This window comes from Tubulanus polymorphus, chromosome 2 (assembly GCF_964204645.1).
Source record: "Tubulanus polymorphus chromosome 2, tnTubPoly1.2, whole genome shotgun sequence".
In the NCBI taxonomy this organism is placed as follows: Eukaryota; Metazoa; Nemertea; class Palaeonemertea; order Tubulaniformes; family Tubulanidae; genus Tubulanus; species Tubulanus polymorphus.
The window spans coordinates 107,516-128,260 of NC_134026.1; the positions used below are offsets into that span (position 1 = coordinate 107,516).

The 20,745-nt window shown below is 39.3% G+C and overlaps 1 protein-coding gene across 1 annotated transcript in view; it reads right to left on the minus strand.

Annotated features, from left to right (window-relative positions):
* Positions 1-219: 219 nt before the first annotated feature.
* The window catches only part of LOC141899596 (uncharacterized), a 32,468-nt gene continuing 11,942 nt past the window's right edge, over positions 220-20,745 (minus strand). Inside the window, exons 2-14 of the mRNA XM_074785983.1 lie at positions 19,991-20,138; positions 11,406-11,473; positions 10,474-10,554; positions 9,364-9,537; positions 7,573-7,673; positions 7,353-7,467; positions 6,094-6,352; positions 5,055-5,119; positions 4,089-4,163; positions 3,218-3,379; positions 1,805-1,902; positions 1,474-1,585; positions 220-1,023 (exon numbers count right to left, since the gene is read on the minus strand). Of these exons, the coding sequence (XP_074642084.1) occupies positions 818-1,023; positions 1,474-1,585; positions 1,805-1,902; positions 3,218-3,379; positions 4,089-4,163; positions 5,055-5,119; positions 6,094-6,352; positions 7,353-7,467; positions 7,573-7,673; positions 9,364-9,537; positions 10,474-10,554; positions 11,406-11,473; positions 19,991-20,138 (1,664 nt within the window). The 3' untranslated portion in view covers positions 220-817. The remainder of the gene's footprint in view (positions 1,024-1,473; positions 1,586-1,804; positions 1,903-3,217; positions 3,380-4,088; positions 4,164-5,054; positions 5,120-6,093; positions 6,353-7,352; positions 7,468-7,572; positions 7,674-9,363; positions 9,538-10,473; positions 10,555-11,405; positions 11,474-19,990; positions 20,139-20,745) is intronic.

The following is a 20,745-nucleotide window of genomic DNA, read 5'->3' on the forward strand; positions in this document are numbered from 1 at the left end:
AAATCCCAGGACCCAAATCAACAGTCGTAAGAGTTAACTCCATAATTAAATTTAGACTTCAATAAGTCATCATTAGCAGTTATTGGCTTTAGTCTGTTTTAGATCAATGGTGCATATGACCTCAGTGAGTGAATAGTGATCAAACACTCGACTGTAGAAACGGATATTAACTCGACAAAGTAAACTACAAACCAACAAACGAAGACGACTGGATCTTGTAGAAATTTTCGTATAAAAACGTTATGTTTATTATGCAACATTTAACTGTACAAAGCACCCCCTGCGCGTACTACACGTTTCAGATACACTTTCACTTCTCGACACCCCTAATGCGAGAATTAAGAAAACATTATGCTTGATTTTATAGTAAGTTTTAGAGTTAAGAATGTTAAAATATTATGCACAAAATGTATTATGTCGTCGAATTATGTCCTAAAAATGTCCAGACATTATAGAATCAAAATATCATCTAGAAATAGGAAGGATCTCCAACCGCGGACTAACTGAAGTTTAACTTCGATTTATAAAGTTCGTTATCAACGATTCTGATTTTTTCCAGCGCGCACTCGGAGGTCACCGAACGAATATAAAATAAATCTTCTTTTTAAAAACAGAATTTACACAATAGTGAACTCACAAACGGCGTCGCTGTTTGCTGAAGGCATCGAGTTTATTGAAATGCCCACTCAGTCGCGAGACCCGACACAGTCTCACATCAACTTCATTAGAATTATTAACAAATTAATGTATATATAATATATCCATATCTATATACACTCGAGTACAGCGCCACCTACAGTTTTCGTATCGTACTATACTAAGACCACGTGACAGCGTTATCTATGGTCGCGGTCAGCAGTATGTAAAACAGCGCTAAACATGACGTCATAACGGCCACTGAGTTTTTAAAACTAGACGACGCAGTATTAGCACCAGTAGAACCAGTTCCAGCAGAATATTTAGTATTTTTATCAGGAGGATGAACAGTCGCGCTTCCCTTAGAGACAATCTGGTTACACGAGCCTGAAATAAGAGATATAAGATTAATATAACACCCCTCAACGCGCCCGAGGAAGGCGACATTTACACTCATATTTCACAATTCAAAACACTAATCTCAGCTTCAAAGGTAAAATGACTAAGTGTACGATCAACGAAACGAATTTTTGTTATAATTTTGTTTTGTTCGTCGAATTTTTTTGATTCTAGTTTTTTATCACGGTCTCAGTGACGAGTGTTTCTATTTCGAGGAATTGATACCAAGTTTTTAAGCTAGATACATTTATACAAGGACCCCGGGCATAGATTCACAATACGATACAAAGTACCGCGAAGTGTATTGTGAATCGAGCCCCGGGTTTTATTTTAGAAATCTGAAACTTTTAGAATCAATTATTTTCAAGTGACAAAAAATCAAGACAGAATAAAATGTTTTTTTTGTTTTATAAGTAATTTGAGAATTAAATCGCTTACCAGCAGTGCCTCTCAGTTTATATTGTATCTGTTTATCAACTATGGGCGTCGTTCCCATGTTACAAGCTTTATCCAATGAAAACATAATACTATCATCCTTCTCAACAAAACTCTGAAAAATAACCAAACAGAATCAAGTGAATGAAAATAAAGTTCGACAAGAGTTTCATTTATTCGTATTGCATTGAAACAGTGAATTCGGGGATTCGAACCAACAATCTTCTGAAGTGTACGATGTTGATTCGCGTTTAAAGTAGAATGTTGCCGCTATCCGGACTAGGGCATAGTACACCTTAATTTGAATATTCGGTGGACAAATTCGAATACTTACAAAACAGTTGGCTCCACCGCCTCTCGATCCAACCTTCTTAACGATGACGTAAGTTGTTTTATTGTGTGACCAACTACTCAAACATGTTAGACTAGAATCTATAAATATAAATAAAAATAAGAATGACTTTTAGATTTCAAATAATTGTTGCCTCCAGTATTTCAGTGTTGTACAGTCAAATTTGACTCAAAAGTCAAAATGAGTTCATTCGTTTCATTCGTTTACAACGGCTTCAGGCGCCTGGATCCAGTTCAATAGTTGTGAGCGACTCCGGATTAAAATCAGTTCATTTTCAATAAGCTGATTCCTCGTCAAATCAACTGTGGAACTTGGACCTGGATATCATAACTTTTTGCTTAAAATGAAAATGAGATTTAGATTTTACCCGTAGATACAGCATTTACACCAGAGTTCATTTGTTATCATTGGGCCGAAAAATTAACAACACTCTATAAACAGTTCTGCAGGAAAAATGTGAGCATATCTACAACATATTCTACTTAATATGTATCGTTTTTGCGTAATACAAATAAACAGCAGTCGAGATCAGGAATCCGTCAGTAAAATATGTATCGCATGTGCGCAATGTGTGTGTGTGGAAATAAATAATTATCGGATGCGAATCTTTGATCGATGAATCATAATGAGAATACTATCGCGTGGAACAAACTGAAAATAGTTATGAATCTCGTTTGAAACACGGAGCGCCGATGTCTTCCAAATGTTTATGCTATTCACGCAGAATTTCAGGTCATCTTTCTTAGTTTTAGTTATATTGAAATGAATACATATTGCGCCTGTATCTTAGCGATGAATCACGCCGCGCAGCCGCCAGTTTTCAGCGCTCGAATGTTCGATGAAATCAAAACCTACCACAAATTCACAGTATGCGATATTTATGATTTTATGACGAGGCAAACATCCTGCGTCGGGATGCGAATTTAGACTGAAAATAATTGCTTGTTTTGTCAGCCATGTTTTTTCATCAAGTTAATGTAATAACAATGGCGGATTGATTGAACCACGTGAGGGGGTGTTGCGCCGATAATAGGATATGTTAATCATTTTATCCATTAAATCGCGGTATCGCCCGTACAGGAGACCGCGCTGTTTTCTGTAACAACAAAAACATCCATACGTGAATATTTAAGGAATGTAACCGGGGCCACCCTTACAGTGGAGATTTACAATAACATAGACGAGAAACATTATAACCAGTCATCTTTTCAAATGAAGAAAAACATGATCATTCGGTGTCTTCGGTTTCTGTAAATGTCAAATCGGTGTAAATTTCAGTCAGAAATAAGAATCGCTTTTGTTGTTTGTGTTTGGGATGAATCATTACGAATTAATAATAGAATCGTTGAAAAAGATATAAAGGTTTGGCTTTCTGAGAAGGCGTAAAAAACAAACCTGATATTATTGAAGAAGGGCACGTTGAAAGTTCTACTTTGAGATGACTGGAATCTCCGCAACCACTGGAGAACGTACTGCGGCAAGTAGGGTTGTTAGATTGACTGATCTCAACGTCATAACGACCATCAAACGGGCATCGATTACCGGTTAGTTTCGTCGCTACAATATAAAACAGTCCGGTTTCATTTCAAGACAAATCTCATGAGATATTCGACATTACTTTTCCATAACGCCGCTACTTCTAAATTCTAATTCTTTTTTAAAATGAAATATGTGTTCAGTGCAGATTCAGTTAATCTCTATATCTGCTGACGTTTGAAGCCTCGAAGAACATGACATTCGTCTAATGTTCCTTTGAACTACCTTTTTGTATGAGATATAACTTTGTCTCCCCCGAGAAACCTAGAAATCACAAGATTTTGCGGACGACAAAAGTCCATAACTAAAACTATATTCATAGAATGAATATACTCGCTATTTATGTGGATAGCTGTGTATCTGGAGGGATAGCTGTGTATCTGGAGGGATAGCTGTGTATCTGGAGGGATAGCTGTGTATCTGGAGGGATAGCTGTGTATCTGGAGGGATAGCTGTGTATCTAGAGGGATAGCTGTGTATCTGGAGGGATAGCTGTGTTATAGAGGGATAGCTAGGTTCCCCGATTTCACAGTGTCGGTTTAAAGTAATTGGTCTCTAAAGTTAAGACATCATAAATGAACCCTATAGTCTAGAACTCAAGAATTGAATGCAGGTTCTTCAATCAGCTGCATCTTTACGATTAATGATGGTATATGCTATCAATAAATGTGATTTCTAGTATCGAATTGAAGGACGATTGATTGAATATCGCTGTTTTTACATTACTTACGAATAAGTAGATTTTTTGTGCCGCGTCTGAATTTTCCTTCATCGCAAATATCTCTCAAAGAGCTGCTGGGACGTCCTGGAATTACAATCAACAATTTGAAAATGAAGAAAGTTTTTGAGAGTTGGGCCAAAACGACAAATTCTAATCTAGTTTTTTTTCATTATATTATGGGTTTGTCAGACTATGGAAACCATGAAGGTAATTGAATTGACTTGAACGGCTGCTGTTGAAAGGAATGCTTTAGTCGGTTATCACGATTTCTAAACCTCTTACAGTCACTAATAATCTAGATATCGCTCTCATGAATTTGTTGATATGTTTCCTGGTATAAATGTCGGTAGGTTCTCAACAGCACTTCAATGTTATTTACTGTTGCTGCTTTCATTCTAAGTACTGATGATACATAATACATACCAATAGTTCTTATATTAGACGACTTAACTACGTTTTTTTTAAACAGAAAACCAGTTATTCATAATGATATAATATAATTTTGCGGATGGGTCTAATTTGTGATTTCACCGAAATGAAATGAGAGAACGATACATTTTTCACCGAAAGGAAATTTTTGAAATCAAAATAGAAGCGTAAAATACAGGAAACTCTGTCATGTGGACCTCATTCGCGTGACGTCACAGCCCGTCATATTGACCGTCAATGCGTAAGCGAGTGAGTGAAAAAGGTATAGATTGTGACGGCCGTTTTACGTCCAATCTGACGCGTGTGTAGGTCCTACAATACTTGTGACGTCTGTGAATAATATCTATAATTGTCGATGTTCAAATCTAAAGTTTAATCATGATTTTTTATTTAATCACGAATCCTAAAAGGAAAAAGTTCCGTTTTACAATCGATGATTCATTCTTTACGCTTTGCTGCAGCGACGATTCGCGTCACGAAGTAGCATTTTATCTTTCTTTGAATAGATGTCGCCTACATCGGTTCAGTTACACATTTCACATTTACCTCGATGAAACTCGACGACCTCAACACTTCGCTGGAATATTCTGATACACTGGTATTTAGTTTCACTACAAGTAAAAAAACAACAATACATTTGAATCAACGATATTAAAGTGTGTTCGCGGTGAGTGATATCGACTCATTACAATCTATCATTTCCAAAAGAAAGCGACGACTATTGAGTCGAAATGAGTTAAAGTTTTTATTCGCTTTGATGACATCGATTAAAGCCGATTGAATCTCTCGGTATCAACGGTATCAAAGCGATACACGATACTGCAGTTAACTTTTCATCAAACGACGCGACAACAGTTTCAAAAAATCGTTCGTAAAAACCAACTGACAAAAACAGACGAATGTAAACCGATTACTGTATAAAACACAACTCCTCTAAACCGTCGAACAACACGCTAACGTTTTATACGATAAAACGGCTGCGAGGAACATCGGAATTATTGCATGTGAATGTTGACTAAACCGCCTCAAAACGAACGAGATATCTGAATGAAATTTGTTCTGAAAACACTCGATGTTAAGATATATATCAACACAAATTTGATAATCGATAGTGGTTTATGTAAAAACACGTGTTACCAGAAAAAAAAACTATTTCGAACGTTTCACAATAAAACATATCATATTTACAATCGATTTCTCGGTAAATAATAACAAAAAGCTTGTTGTGTTGTATTTTTGATAATAAAAAGCTTCATTTTGTTGTTCTTTGACAAAATAACTGTTACGTTTCACAATGTTTATTCGTATATCGTCACAGCGCGTCATTTTGGACGTAAAGTGCGAGCAATTACTGGAGTTGGCAATAAATTACCAAATCGTATCCGAAATCGACCCTCGATGGAGGAGACTTTTAAATGTGCTCTGAAGCCTTTATATTTATATTGAGTTTTAAGATTATTTACTCTATGAAATCATGTTTTTTGTTCAAAGCGCTTTGATATCGTTCTAGATACTCGTGAATTCGAGAAATGAAGACATTGAGATTTTGAAAGAAGAATATATTGCGGGGATTAAGAGCCCTTACCATTCACTGGTCGTCGTTTCACTTATTGCTTGGAATAATTTTTCTGTCGTGTTCGGTTCATCGAGTTGATAACACTTCAGTTTATCAGTGAGTCGTTTATGAATATGATGTTGCGGTTTATGATAAACACGTATTGTTTTACTGCCGCTGTCCACGTGGTAGATTGTCCGTGACGAAAGGTCGTGCCATTTCGCGTGTTCAGCGCTCAACCAATCAGGGAATGTACAAGCCGTTTCTCGATGATTCGCAGTCGCTCTTTCTGTAAAAAAAGGTATCGTCGAATATGAATATAATATCATAACTGAGTTTACAATACTCAGAACCCAGTTTCACAGTTGTGAGTTAAAGTTAAAATCTGTCCATTTTCACTGAGTTGACAATGAGTTAAATCAGAACTCAGAACTGTGGCACCGGGTCCTGACCGTTCTAAATTCAGTCCGTTCCATTTTAGAACGAACCAGCGACTCAATTGGTTTGCTCAATTTCAGAACGGAGCTTTTAGACCGATTCTGAAATTTATAATGGACAATTTCTTTGTGTATGAATATAGAAACTTTACTTCTGTTGAATCTAGCTGGACCAGTTATCCAATCCAAAAACGCGCGCGAACGCGCAGTATTGATTTGGTCCATTCGAAATTGGTCCGTTCTAACGCGGCTTATGTATTATTCACTGAACACTTTGTCAGAAGTTAACGACACAAGAACGAATCCTTAAGCCTGAGAACTTATCATCAAAGGCCAGATCTAGGATTTTTAAGAATAGATGAAAAGGTCTACGACCAAAAAGCCGAGATCTTTCTTTTATGGAAGTAAAAAGGTGAAGCAGCTTCGTGTAAGCCACGGTGGATTATTACTTGAAGGACTATTCTTTCGTAAATCTATGTTTTGCAGACTATTTTACCGCTGACCATCGCCTCAGTGATATATCACAGTTGACTCACAGCTGCCGCTGATAACGTTAATGTTCCATTAATTGGAATAATAGAATTATTCGTTTATTCCAATGTGGAGAATAAATATCAGAATATTGAAACTCACTATATACAAATTCAACAGATTCAAAACTAAATTCAAGAATTGAAGACGCGCGCGCTCTCTAGAGACCACAGTCACGTGTGAAGAGATGAGGAAAGCGATAGGGCCACGAGTTAATAGAGTGAGTAGGTAATTAGTGTTCTGTAGGAAGGCATGAAGTAATATCTACGTTGGACGTTGTTGGACTAATTACTTATTCGAATTCATTCATTTCTAGCTTACCTTTATTAAGTTCAAGTACAGCAGGACCATCGTCAGTATTCACTAGACCAATACAAGACGCATCTAGTGACATAGCAACCCGCATCGGTTGTCCTGGTTGCGGATCTTCGTAGATCTATTAAACATTAAAAATCATTCGACATTAGTTTGAAAAATGACTTAGACATTAGTCATTAGACATAAGTCTTCGATCATATTGAAAACGAAGCTCGTAACTTACGAAACATCTGTACATTTTATGCCACATATTCTCGGATTCGAATCTACCGATCATGTATTTACCGCCGCTCGTCCATCGCGCCAAACATTTGAAATCATACACTGAAAAAAAAAATAAATTCATCGACTTTAATTAAAAAAGTTTTCGTAGATTTTATTTACCTTTTCAGAGCATCAATAACTTACGACAAACATAATTCCACTAAAACTCATCCCATATTTTACGATCGACCCGTTGCCGCTGACCCGATAATACGTGCTATTGTGATTGTATGTAGCGGTGTCGGTTTTGATTGTGATTTATTGAGGAAAGAACTTCCATAAAAGATATTGCTTACATCGATTTCGGATCATAGAAAGATGCATCAAAGTATCTCAAAAAGTTTGAGATAATCCCATCAGTAAAACACAGCTGTAAACCTGCTGTTAGTAGCGACAAGTGTATATATATATATATAAGTATTGCAGCCTATACCACGTGACTGAAGCCACCGTCTTGACTCAATTAATTCGTTTCCAAGCAACGCGCTGTACGTTTACGCGGAATTCCGTGACTTTTAAGTCTTAATTTCTCGAGAAATAGGATTATAGCAAAATGTTGGTTAATTTTCAATCAGTTTTTGTGAATCGATATCTCGCACTAGTAGAGGAGAGGAGTAGTATGGCGGTGACGGGTTGGAGACCGCGGTGGTGCCGGTTTATGCGCGCGCACGTACAGATGTTCAACTAGTCGGAAGAAGAAAATGAAGTATCGATCAGATATTCAATAATCGTCTTCAAAAGAGAATTGCGCAACATGTAGTTGTCGTCGGTGTGTCGGGTAATGGGTGGCATTTCACAAAAGCTAAATTGATTTTCAAGACGTTTCATCTTCTTTTAAAAAGACGAAATACAGGATGTCGGTTGTAGTACTCGATCGACATCGCGCCAGATTTACACTCGTCATATTGACCGTCAATGTGTGATAGTAAAAGTCTCGTATCGAGAATGAAAAAAGTCCGAAAAGTATCGTTGAGATAATCGGGTAGTTTATCGTTTTAAGAATACTGGGTAGTTTATTTCATTGACGTATTCAGCGAGGATGATTTCTATCGATACGTTGTATAAACTATTATCACTTGGACAATTTCATTCTGATAGTGAAGTTTTCCATATTCTATCGTTACAGAATCAGGACCCAGTTCCAGAGTTCATTTTCAATGTTTTAACTCAGAGTCAAATCTGAACTCGGAACCGTGGAACTGGGTCCAGAGTGTTTCATTATAAACGGTGTGTGTAATAACGGTAGCGTTCTGTTTTGTTCGTAGTTTCAATGATTCATTACAAAACGCGTATTGTCTACTTGCGTCATAATGACCGTCAAATGGCCGTCAGTGCATTTTCACTTCAGTTAGGTATTTACACTCGACAGCCGATGTACGGCACACTTTGACGTCACGCGAAATACTTTCGTACCCTATGAGCCGATGTTATCAGGTTTTATGGAGTAAATGTTTTTTTTGCGACATGAAGAATTCTCTCTAGTGCCTGAGAATGTTAATCGTTAATTTAAAATTTTTATTTTCCCAGGAGACACATTTTGACGATGTTCGACATTTTTCTAGAGAGGCGACTCATTCCTAAACCGTATTGTAGACGACGTCGACGAACGTCGTAAAATTCAATTTACATTCAGGCGCACTTTTTAAAAATGTTGTCAGTTAACGTATCGTGATCGCTCGACAGATTCGAAATATCGCACGAACATGTTTCTTGACGAAAAAAACAACCTGCCGTCATATGCAAGTTTTACCTTTATCGTGAGAGTCCGGGACGTTTTTACAACGTCTGAAGTGGAATCTATAATGCGCATCGCTCGCGCAGGCCGACAGTGACGACATCGGTTTATCACACATCAGTCCTGAACCGTTCGTGTAAGAGAATGTATAAGATCCTTGAAATATACACGGTATAGGCGTCGCTGGTTCTGTAAGTTCATAGAAAGAAAAAAAAACAAAAAAGAGACATGTTTTAGAATAGAATATTTTTACCGGTGGCATATAGCGTCGGCGTCAACAATCGCGTCGGTTGAGAGAACGGAAGATTGAATATAATCCTCGCTACAAATCCAGGATTTATGCCAGCTTATTTCTGCTGGTGGTGGTGATTAAATTTGATTAATTTCTATCGCGATATATTCTCTCCGATTCGTCCGGTTTCTGACATGTGATACAATTCATTACATTCAATCGTGCAGTATCAAATACACACAGTATCAGTAATCAACAGCGCGTGCGCACTGCTGCTACTGCTGCTGCTACTGTGTCCTTCCATTGACAAGCGACTGTTTACAATTCAATCGAAGAAAAACCCGACAATTATCATGAAAAACTCGACACGATTTTATTTCGAAAATGGTGCATAATTTTCATTCGACTGTCTTTTAATTTGTGTGGATATTTCTGAGGTTTTTCTTCGATTCAACCACCTTTCATAACCATATACACTTTTTGTATCATTTCAAGCATGGAATTACTCAGTTTTCACAAAATTCATCAAAATGAATATCCAGCGCAGTGGCTGGGAGGGGGGGGGTCACCGATCTTTCATCAATCCTGGATTTTGTGGGTTTGAATCCTGGCGGTGGCAGAGTCTCTTGGTCAATGGTCTCCCCCCCCCCCCCCTAGATCGGACATAAGGACCCGAGAGTGGGTCTCAGTGGGTCCTGGGATGACAAATACAGATATTTTCAAAATAAACGTTAACTTTGATCTCCAACAGTAAAAGAAGCTACTCGAATCAATGGATCACGTCTAAAATATGAATCGTCGAAAGCCACGTAAATGAATGTGAAGTAATAAGTAATTTTAGTATTTCGTTGTTTTGCTGTTTATCACATACAGTGAATGAATGCTCGGCTTACCTCGTATCAGTGTATACAGTCTAGCGTTTCCATGAATCAGCGAACACAGAGTTCCCAGATTCTTATACGCCAAACAGAAACCTGAGAAAAATAGAGAGAAGCGAATTATTAAATAGGAGATTTTAGAGATGTCTACAGGGTAGAATAGATGATACCTGTACAATATCAGCAGCAGGAGCAGTGCGCGTTTTAATAATTCAACGCTTTAAGGAATTCTCCGCTAATGTTGTTTGTGTCAAATAGAGATGAGCTTTGCGAGAAAATCTACCACAGAAATTGCAAAATATTCCGAATTCGATAGAACCGAATGCATTATTGTATCTTTACGCTTAAAGGTGTCTGCGGGTGTTTGCTGATAGATTAGACTAATGTATCTGTATATATACTTAATAATTAGGGTAAAATCATATGTATTTCTCTCAGTTTCAAGCGATCGGTGAAACTTATATATAATCAAATTATTGCCTTCATTAATTCTATGAATAAATCATCTATTGAATATAGCGATATCATATGGTCATTATTATACAGTTCACTTTCAATATAGCTTCATAGATAATCAGTATATTATTTTCAAAAACAGTTCAGGCGCACTGTCAAATTTCAATGCTGTCTCAATAGGGGAATCATAAGTTTATTGTGTGGTTAGAAAAGTGTGTAAATTGACTTGGCAAATTTATCGGTAGGTGAATATCTTAGTAATCTACATTAAAACCCGCGAACTCCAGATGCATCGAATCCGGGATAGTTTGCAAGCTAGGGATATTTGGGAGGTCTGATAGCGAGAAATAATAATTTGATTTATTCAATGATAGCATAAAATATGTAAATCTATAACTGGTTGTACATTGAAACATGACAATCATCAGGACCTCGGAAATCTATAATAATACGAGATCCAGGATATGATTGTTATTTTAATTCGAACTTACTTTCTTTGTATTGTAAGGCGTTGTGGTGCGATCGAGTAATGACCATACATCTATAACAGTCGCCTCCTCTGTAAATATAGAACGAAAAAAAAAATCATATTTAGTTAACTTTATATAAATACGTATGATGTGTGGGTCCGATTACTGATAGTTATTGTTCTGATTAGATTCCTGGTAGAGAGACAGATCAACGGGAAAAAAGAAACATCGCCGCGAAAATATGCGGTTTTTATTTCATAATAATAATACGTATCTTTTATAAATATCTACATCGTTTGAAAGCCAGAAATAACATCGTTAAAGTTCATACAAAAAGCTTTGATTGAAATATATCAGATCGACTGCGGATAAACTTTATGTAATTGAATGTTGGGGTCAAAAAGCTATCTGACATCATCTCTACGATTGTGTATTATATTTGACAGTTGATGTTACTGTATCCTAAAAACTCTTCCATCATGAAATGCCGATCAGTTGTCGGAATTGTGATTATCTCCTCCCTACTGTTCGTCTACTACTTCTATATATGCAATTTTTTCTATTCGCGGAGAAGAAGAAATAAATTCACGCAAAACAACGCGTCAATCTTATTTAGATTTGAATAGGTCTGAAACCGTTGCCGCTGATCCAATTATGCAATGTCCCATCAATTTTCTTAATGTGTCACTATCTAGTCGGGTTACTTAGCCCATGGGATTAATTCTAGGTGTGAGTATACGTCTAAAATGCGGATCACGTCGAATCAGGTTGTCGTAGGCTTATTTGATGGACCAACTTTCCATCTGCAGAATGCTAATCGCCCAGGGGGACCGGAACTCATCCGAGGATTTTATACGTAAGGTAACCTGGCGCACTGTCACCGACATCACCGGCACCGGCACTGATGGAATTTCAGTCTCAAACCGTACGATGACAGACGACAGCTCTCGCTCGAGGTCGTCACAGGTTTCACAAAAGGTTTTTCAAGAGTGAATCAGGAGTTAAAAGCATTGTGTAGTAGATATCAGCGGAACAAAGCTTTGACGACGTGTCTTTGTGAAAAGTATCGCATTTTTATGAGGGTCACGATGTTTATTTTCAGTAGCGGAGACATTTATTGCGCATCAACAAGACTACCGGTATTTGATGAGCATGTCTTTTAATCAGGAGGCCTTGATGAATAAATACCCGGAATCGTGGAAACAACATGCGGGATCGAATGCGCAACCTTGAGTTCATTTCAGTCATTGCAGGTCAAAATATTCAGAGCCAGTTGTATTCTCTATGCCAGACGATGTTGATAGCGAATATTTCATCTCAGACTGGATATTCAAAAGAAAGTTCCCAGATCGAGAAACTTTAAAAACTGATTTCATTTCCCGATACAAAACCTTCTTTGATAACAACATGTAACAAAAAACAAGTATTTTGCTGCAAAATATATCAATATGATACTAATTACTTTAATACTAAATTCATCTTAATAAAGTATTTTATTTAAAATAAATCAAAATAAAAGTATATTACTGTAGATTATATCAATTTGAAAATTTCATTTTACTGCAATTTTATGTATGACATGGGACAAAGATGGAGAAATGATTCGTTACACTAATGAACCCCATAAATTGCGAGCTTCAACATTCAATATTCAAGAGTTGATTGTCAGTCACTTTGTGCAGCAGTAACTGTATCTCGCACTGGACAGCACCGGACAGCGCTGGACAGCACCGGACAGCACGTCTATGACTGAATGAATTGAACTCACTTATCAATTATACATAATAAAGTTAACCGTCGTTGGTTCGGTCTCAAGTTAACGGTCACATTCGATCATTTGTAATTCAACGCTGACAGTTTGTGGCGCAGATGTTTGTAGTCTTAGTTTGAGACTATCGGTTGACATCCTACAGTCTCCCGAGAGAGAATGAGACACCGATGAATCTTTCTACAGATCACAGCGTGTATATGTATCAAACACAGTCCTGGGTCGAGTCGTTCTTTGATTTGCGATAATGAAAGCTAGTCTAAAAAAGATCCATATTCCCCGCATACAACAACGTTTTGTAACAAAAGCAATAGCAGCAATATTCGTCTAAAGTGGCCACAGCCGCATCGATTCAGATCCGTGGTATCATTGATGCGTAATGCATACCAATGCGTCCATTGTACAGCACCAAGCGTTCCACTTAGTCTATAAAATATCGTGGAAGCGTTAATCTTTCGAGACAGATCGTATTTCCAGTTGTAATTCTTTGGCTGTCGTTATTTCTAAGCCGCCCGTATATCGACTGTAGAATCATCGCCGACTCGACAAGTTACCGCGCTTTTTATATTTGATAAAGTGTTGTACTGAACGGCGGCGTGTAAAGAGCGAAATCTGTCCATTTTTCTCGCTCGATTACGGTATGAAGGACTCGGATAAGAAGCCGGTGTCCGGCTCCCGGTAAAGGACTGTAGTTGATGACTCGTCACCGTCGCGTATATCACCGGCAAGAGAAAACATATTATCATTGATCGATGGCGCCGGTGTCGGCAGCAGCGGCGGCCATGTTGTTTTGTTTTCAAGGTAACATCGAAGTAAATCCCAATCAAGTCGGTAAATACCCTTCAAATCCATCGGATTCTATGTAATAACACAGGATTCGAAAGTTTCAAGGAAATGTAACGATTTTAAAGCTTCGGATGAATAAATTCAATTCATTCAGCCGTTCTTAGTCCCGGATGTCAGCGAGACTCAAGTCGCATCCATGGAAGACAAAATAACAAGTTTCAAATATTCGTTTTTCAGATATCCACACAGCACCTATTCGTGACTGGTGGATTCAGATATCCACACTGCACCTATTCATGACTGGTGGATTCAGATATCCACACTGCACCTATTCGTGACTGGTGGATTCAGATATCCACACTGCACCTATTCGTGACTGGTGGATTCAGATATCCACACTGCACCTATTCGTGACTGGTGGATTCAGATATCCACACTGCACCTATTCGTGACTGGTGGATTCAGATATCCACACTGCACCTATTCGTGACTGGTGGATTCAGATATCCACACTGCACCTATTCGTGACTGGTGGATTCAGATATCCACACCGCACCTATTCGTGACTGGTGGATTCAGATATCCACACTGCACCTATTCGTGACTGGTGGATTCAGATATCCACACCGCACCTATTCGTGACTGGTGGATTCAGATATCCACACTGCACCTATTCGTGACTAGTGGATTCAGATATCCACACCACACCTATTCGTGACTGGTGGATTCAGATATCCACACTGCACCTATTCGTGACTGGTGGATTCAGATATCCACTGCACCTATTCGTGACTGGTGGATTCAGATATCCACTGCACCTATTCGTGACTGGTGGATTCAGATATCCACACTGCACCTATTCGTGACTGGTGGATTCAGATATCCACACTGCACCTATTCGTGACTGGTGGATTCAGATATCCACACTGCACCTATTCGTGACTGGTGGATTCAGATATCCACACTGCACCTATTCGTGACTGGTGGATTCAGATATCCACACCGCACCTATTCGTGACTGGTGGATTCAGATATCCACACTGCACCTATTCGTGACTGGTGGATTCAGATATCCACACCGCACCTATTCGTGACTGGTGGATTCAGATATCTACGTTTCTTTTCCATCACCATAACTACAGGCTGCGAATCCGTACAATAGGCAGTGCGGCTGCGGCAAGCGAGGGTATAACTGATGTGACTTGACGAACACCATTTATAGACAGTGATCACAGTGAATTTATACTAATTACCCAATAACGTGTACACGGCGATATTTTGCAAATGGATTTCCTCCGCCGGCACAACTGTCGGTTTTCACGTTGTAAAATATTACCCAGATGTAAGTGTTTCTATAATGACTATTTGAGGCTTCTATTAAATTCTAGTAGCAAATTATACGTTCGTTTTTACTCGCTGAGATACGAGGTATAGCCGCAAGGATGAAGTAATATAGTTGAATTGAGAATTTGTATTGATAAGGATTTTTATTCAAAAGAGGGGTTGGAGGTTAAGCCAGAGAGGGGTCTCTGATCCGGATGGCTGATCTTGAAGAAGGAAGGGCTCCACAAGTCAGGGGTAGATTATTACTAGAATTGACTGTTTTTGTTTTTTCATGAAAGTAGAATCTGATTAACATTTACTGAAGCACCGTGTGCTCTCCTCGCAATCGAACCTAATGACCTATTGGCTTGAAGTGTATTTAACTACAGACTCTTAGAGTAGTAACATTGAGTGTATGTCAGGTATATATGTACAGAACTGATAATACACACATCAGTTCTCTGATTACTGTGAGTTCTTTCTATAACTAGCGATCAATCGTTATTCGCTTATGAAAAAAGATTGATTTAACGGATTATTCAATGATTAACCTCCAGGTTTATACATATAGCTACAGATGCTTCATCACGCCATGTCGCGAATTAACCCTTTCCTTTCAATACCGAGCTAAATATCGATACAACAAAACACTGAGTCGTGTGCGTTGTGTGCGTATTACATCCCTGCTCCATCCCCCACTCTCCACTCTCCACTCACTGCCCTGCTCCATCCCCCACTCTCCATTCACTGCCCTGCTCCATCCCCCACTCTCCATTCACTGCCCTGCTCCATCCCCCACTCTCCACTCACTCCCCTGCTCCATCCCCCACTCTCCACTCACTCCCCTGCTCCATCCCCCACTCTCCACTCACTCCTCTGCTCCATCCCCCACTCTCCATTCACTCCCCTGCTCCATTCCCCACTCCCCACTCACTCCCCTGCTCCATCCCCCACTCTCCACTCACTCACCTGCTCCATCCCCCACTCTCCACTCACTCCCTGCTCCATCCCCCACTCTCCATTCACTCCCCTGCTCCATTCCCCACTCCCCACTCACTCCCCTGCTCCATCCCCCACTCTCCACTCACTCCCCTTCTCCATTCCCCACTCCCCACTCTCCATTCACTCACTCCCTGCTCCATTCCCCACTCTCCACTCACTGCCCTGCTCCATCCCCCACTCTCCATTCACTCCCCTGCTCCATTCCCCACTCTCCACTCACTCCCCTGCTCCATCCCCCACTCTCCACTCACTCCCCTGCTCCATTCCCCACTCTCCACTCACTCCCCTGCTCCATCCCCCACTCTCCACTCACTCCTCTGCTCCATCCCCCACTCTCCATTCACTCCCCTGCTCCATTCCCCACTCTCCACTCACTCCCCTGCTCCATCCCCCACTCTCCACTCACTCCTCTGCTCCATCCCCCACTCTCCATTCACTCCCCTGCTCCATCCCCCACTCTCCACTCACTCCCCTTCTCCATTCCCCACTCCCCACTCTCCTCATTATCTGTCTCTAAAATCAACGGGCAAAACTGCGTCAACATGTCGTACATTACGGACAACTGTGGCAATACGGGATATCGACAAATTAAAGTTCTTGAATTACTCGTTTGATGGCGCTAGTCAGAACCGGAAATTGGACACTAAATCCGCCATGCTCTAGTTCATTTGCAATGAAATCTCTCGCTTCAAGTTTTCAATGAGCGATATTTTACTTACTATATATCGTCACCCATAATCCTTTAAATATGTAATCCTACCGCTACGTTGGATATGATAAAACCTCACTGCAAAGGCTAGAAATCACTATAAATGTCCTAACATTATCAAAAAACATTTTGCAACTCCTGACGATGTGAAGACTGGTTGCCAGGTATCACATGGTGGCAGCACTTGACGGGCCAATTTTGATTGTTGGTTCGAGTCCTGGTACTTTTCATATTTTCATTATGAATCTACGAGTTTAGTCCTTCTAAAATCAATTTTAGTTCATAATATTATTTCATATTTAACTGTGGCAATAGAGGGTTCCACTTGTGGCAAGTGAGGATCCACCAAGTTCGCTAGTGTGCAGTGGGACATGAACTACTGCAGCAATAGAAGGTTCCACTTGTGGTAAGTGAGGATCCACCAGGTGTCGCTAGTGTGCAGTAGGACATCAACTACTGCAGCAATAGAGGGTTCCACTTGTGGCAAGTGAGGATCCGCCAGGTGTTGGAACATGTGCATTCGAACAACGGCTCCAGGATTTCATATCGGATTCAATACAAATCTATCCACAATTTCTCGAATTCTAGCGGGATAGAGGATCTGCTCGCGATCTTTCATACATTCTCATCCAAAGCCCAAACGAGACGTAATTTTTGTCGCGAAGAAAACATTTTCGGACGAACAAATTTGACGTTTGAAAACATGTACGGAGACCATGACAACATTGAAAAATCGAAAACAGACCTAGTTGAAATGTCAAAGCTGATTTACTCGGGTTTTTCCTTTTTATGTCAAACAGAAAAATTATCGGACGTGTTTATTTTCGCTGCTACGGGCCACTAAATCTGTCAATAACTGTTCTTGTTCACGAGAATTAAACGGGTAATTTGCCACCCGAGAATACACCGATTCGTAATGGCTGAAATACACGAATTATAACCCTAGGCTCGGTCTGTATTAACCTTAGGTTGTATTTTAAATTCTTTGATGAATGTAATATATTTTAACAGTAATACGAAATACTATATCGACGCAATCGCGTGGGGAATTAAATACCCTATCATCAGCATTCACATATCATGTACGCCTCTAGCAGATGATGTCAAATTGTACTGCGCCACGTCAGGACTCCTCAAGGGGATACATTCGATTATTATCAAGCCTTACCTTAGAAGGGCGGAGGTCTACAATCAAGGAATTATAGGCGATAAATACTGAACTGTAAGCGAGCGCCATTGATTTTGTTTGTTCGCTTTGGAAGTTTATAAATAATTTAAAACTATTAACGATTTTAGAGTTATTCGCTTTGAGCCATCTCTGAACTTTATTCAGCTATAACAATACCGCAGAAGAATAATCTTTATATCCGTTTCGTTTTTTTTGACTAATCAAGTACGTAGCGCTTGAGCAGCGGTTCGATATATTCGCCGGGAACAGTGCGATCTTATCGAGCAGTTTAAAAACCGATAGTTCTCACGGAAATGGACGAAGCGAACAGGTCCACCGCCGCGTGAAACCAGTAGAACTTCTTTCCAAGGGGCCTGAACGTCCATTATGATCGTAAAGCCACCAAGGCTCTGTTCACGCTCCTATTTTCGATTTCCTATCGTGTATTTTTCGCGACCTGAATTTAATTCGTGATAAAATGAATCGTACTATTACAATCTAAAAGTAATCTATGAAATATAAACCCGCCAAAGATTTAGAAGAATTTACATCACTACAAATCGCTTATAGTGAAATATATTATCACACCAAATACATTTTTGAGTTTATCAAAACTGTAGGATCTATTTTTATATTTAGTAATTTAATTAAATCAAGTATTTGTATTCTTAAGATATTGCAAATTTTCTCGCCAGAATTGCGTCCCAATTTCTGTGAAAACAATTTTGAGTAGACAAATTTATTTGTTTCTTTTTTAGAATAAGGCGATGATGTCAGATGTGCGGGAATCGATGCCGCTGACAGCTATCGATGTAGCACCGCATAGCGCTCACAGCAATTTACTCATCATAAACATAATATAGATAATCTATCAGATTTTATTAATACACCACAGGGCGAAAGTTTAATAAAGTATATATTCATATATAGCCTATTGACGACTAAAGCAAGATGTTATATAAAACCCTAAATTGATCAGCTATCAGCGACGGAACGACGTGTTAATGATACCAAATTATTTCAAAATCGCGTATCTTTTTACCGCCGCTAAAAAACGCGATGATGTAAAATATGAAACTAATTCAATGCAGAAACAGAAAGAGGAGTGTTTCGTGTTTTGTGTTTTTTGTATTATATTGGATGATGATAATTACGGATGAACCGGTTTTCAGATTTGCGTAATTTTTCATTTCGCTTGATGTTTCGGGAAAATGCCGCGGCTTAATGTAAATCTAAATTAATGAAAGGCAAAACCATTTATATTTGCGTTCATCAAAGCGCGCGCATAAAAACGGCTAACTTTCAGCTAGAGATGAAAACCTGAACAGCGTTTTAAAAACTGCCTTTGAACATCGTTCTGTACATTCTGCGATGGAATGGACGGGTTTAGAGGCATATTTGAGAAATTGATTTAAAGTATCAAATAACGATATCGAATCGTGCGGCTCCGGGATTTATGACGCGCCGGGAACCAAAGCGGTAAAGGTCGCAATTCCCGCTTTAAGTTTTAACGAGATAATCATTTCAAAAATTTATGCATTTGTCTTCATTATTCATCAGAAAATTATCAATTTACATCAAGGTATTTTTGTTCCAGCAACTTATGATGGAGAAACTCCCCAACGCTCTGCGGCAATCGAGGATTCCACTTGTGGCAAGCGAGGATCCACCAGGTGTTGCTAGAAGAGTTCTCTTAAATAAATCAGATATCGATAACACTATACCAATCACTGAGTAGTAGGTGGATTCAGTGCATGGATTCAGGAGCCTAGAAATTCAGATCAAAGTCGATTGATATCGAACCAGTTTTGACAACATAAAGCGCCACCTAGCGGGATAGCTGACCATACCTGTTATAGATGATGTACGCGGTATGGAGTTTTCTGTAACATACTCCCTTTTTACCGAGTTCAGTGCGCGTTATATTAAATGTACCCAAGCCTTGTTGATACCAGGTTCCCTTGTATTCGTCGGGGAAATGACAGTTTTGCACGCAATCTGAAAGATATAATAACATTCGAATATTAAGACTTTGAGAAAAGACCTCGATGAAAACATGTAACTATGAGGTATGATAAAAAGGCTCCCGTCGCCAATAAGGTTTTACAGTTGTTGATTCTGATCAACAATTTATAGACACCAGATATTGATAGCGATCCTCTGTCTCCTACTCAGTCTACGTCCTACCCCTTCCCCTGGTCAGTCTCCTACTCAGTCTACGTCCTACCCCTTCCCCTGGTCAGTCTCCTACTCAGTCTACGTCCTACCCCTTCCCCTGGTCAGTCTCCTTCACTCATTTTAGACTCCCTTCCTTTCTCTTTGTCCTATCTCTATCTCTCTCTCTCTCTGTCTTGCACTTTTTTGTTATTGCAATTTAAGAACTACCCTTGTGTAGATTCCTGTCAAAATTCCATGGAAAATCCAGGAACCGAAGAATGGTAGAATATTTTGAGAATATAAAGCATTAGTAACCAGTGACACCACACCTGATCACTGGTCACCACACCTGATCACTGGTCACCACACCCGATCACTGGTCACCACATCTGATCACACTGATCACCGGTCACCACACCCGATCACTGGTCACCACATCTGATCACAC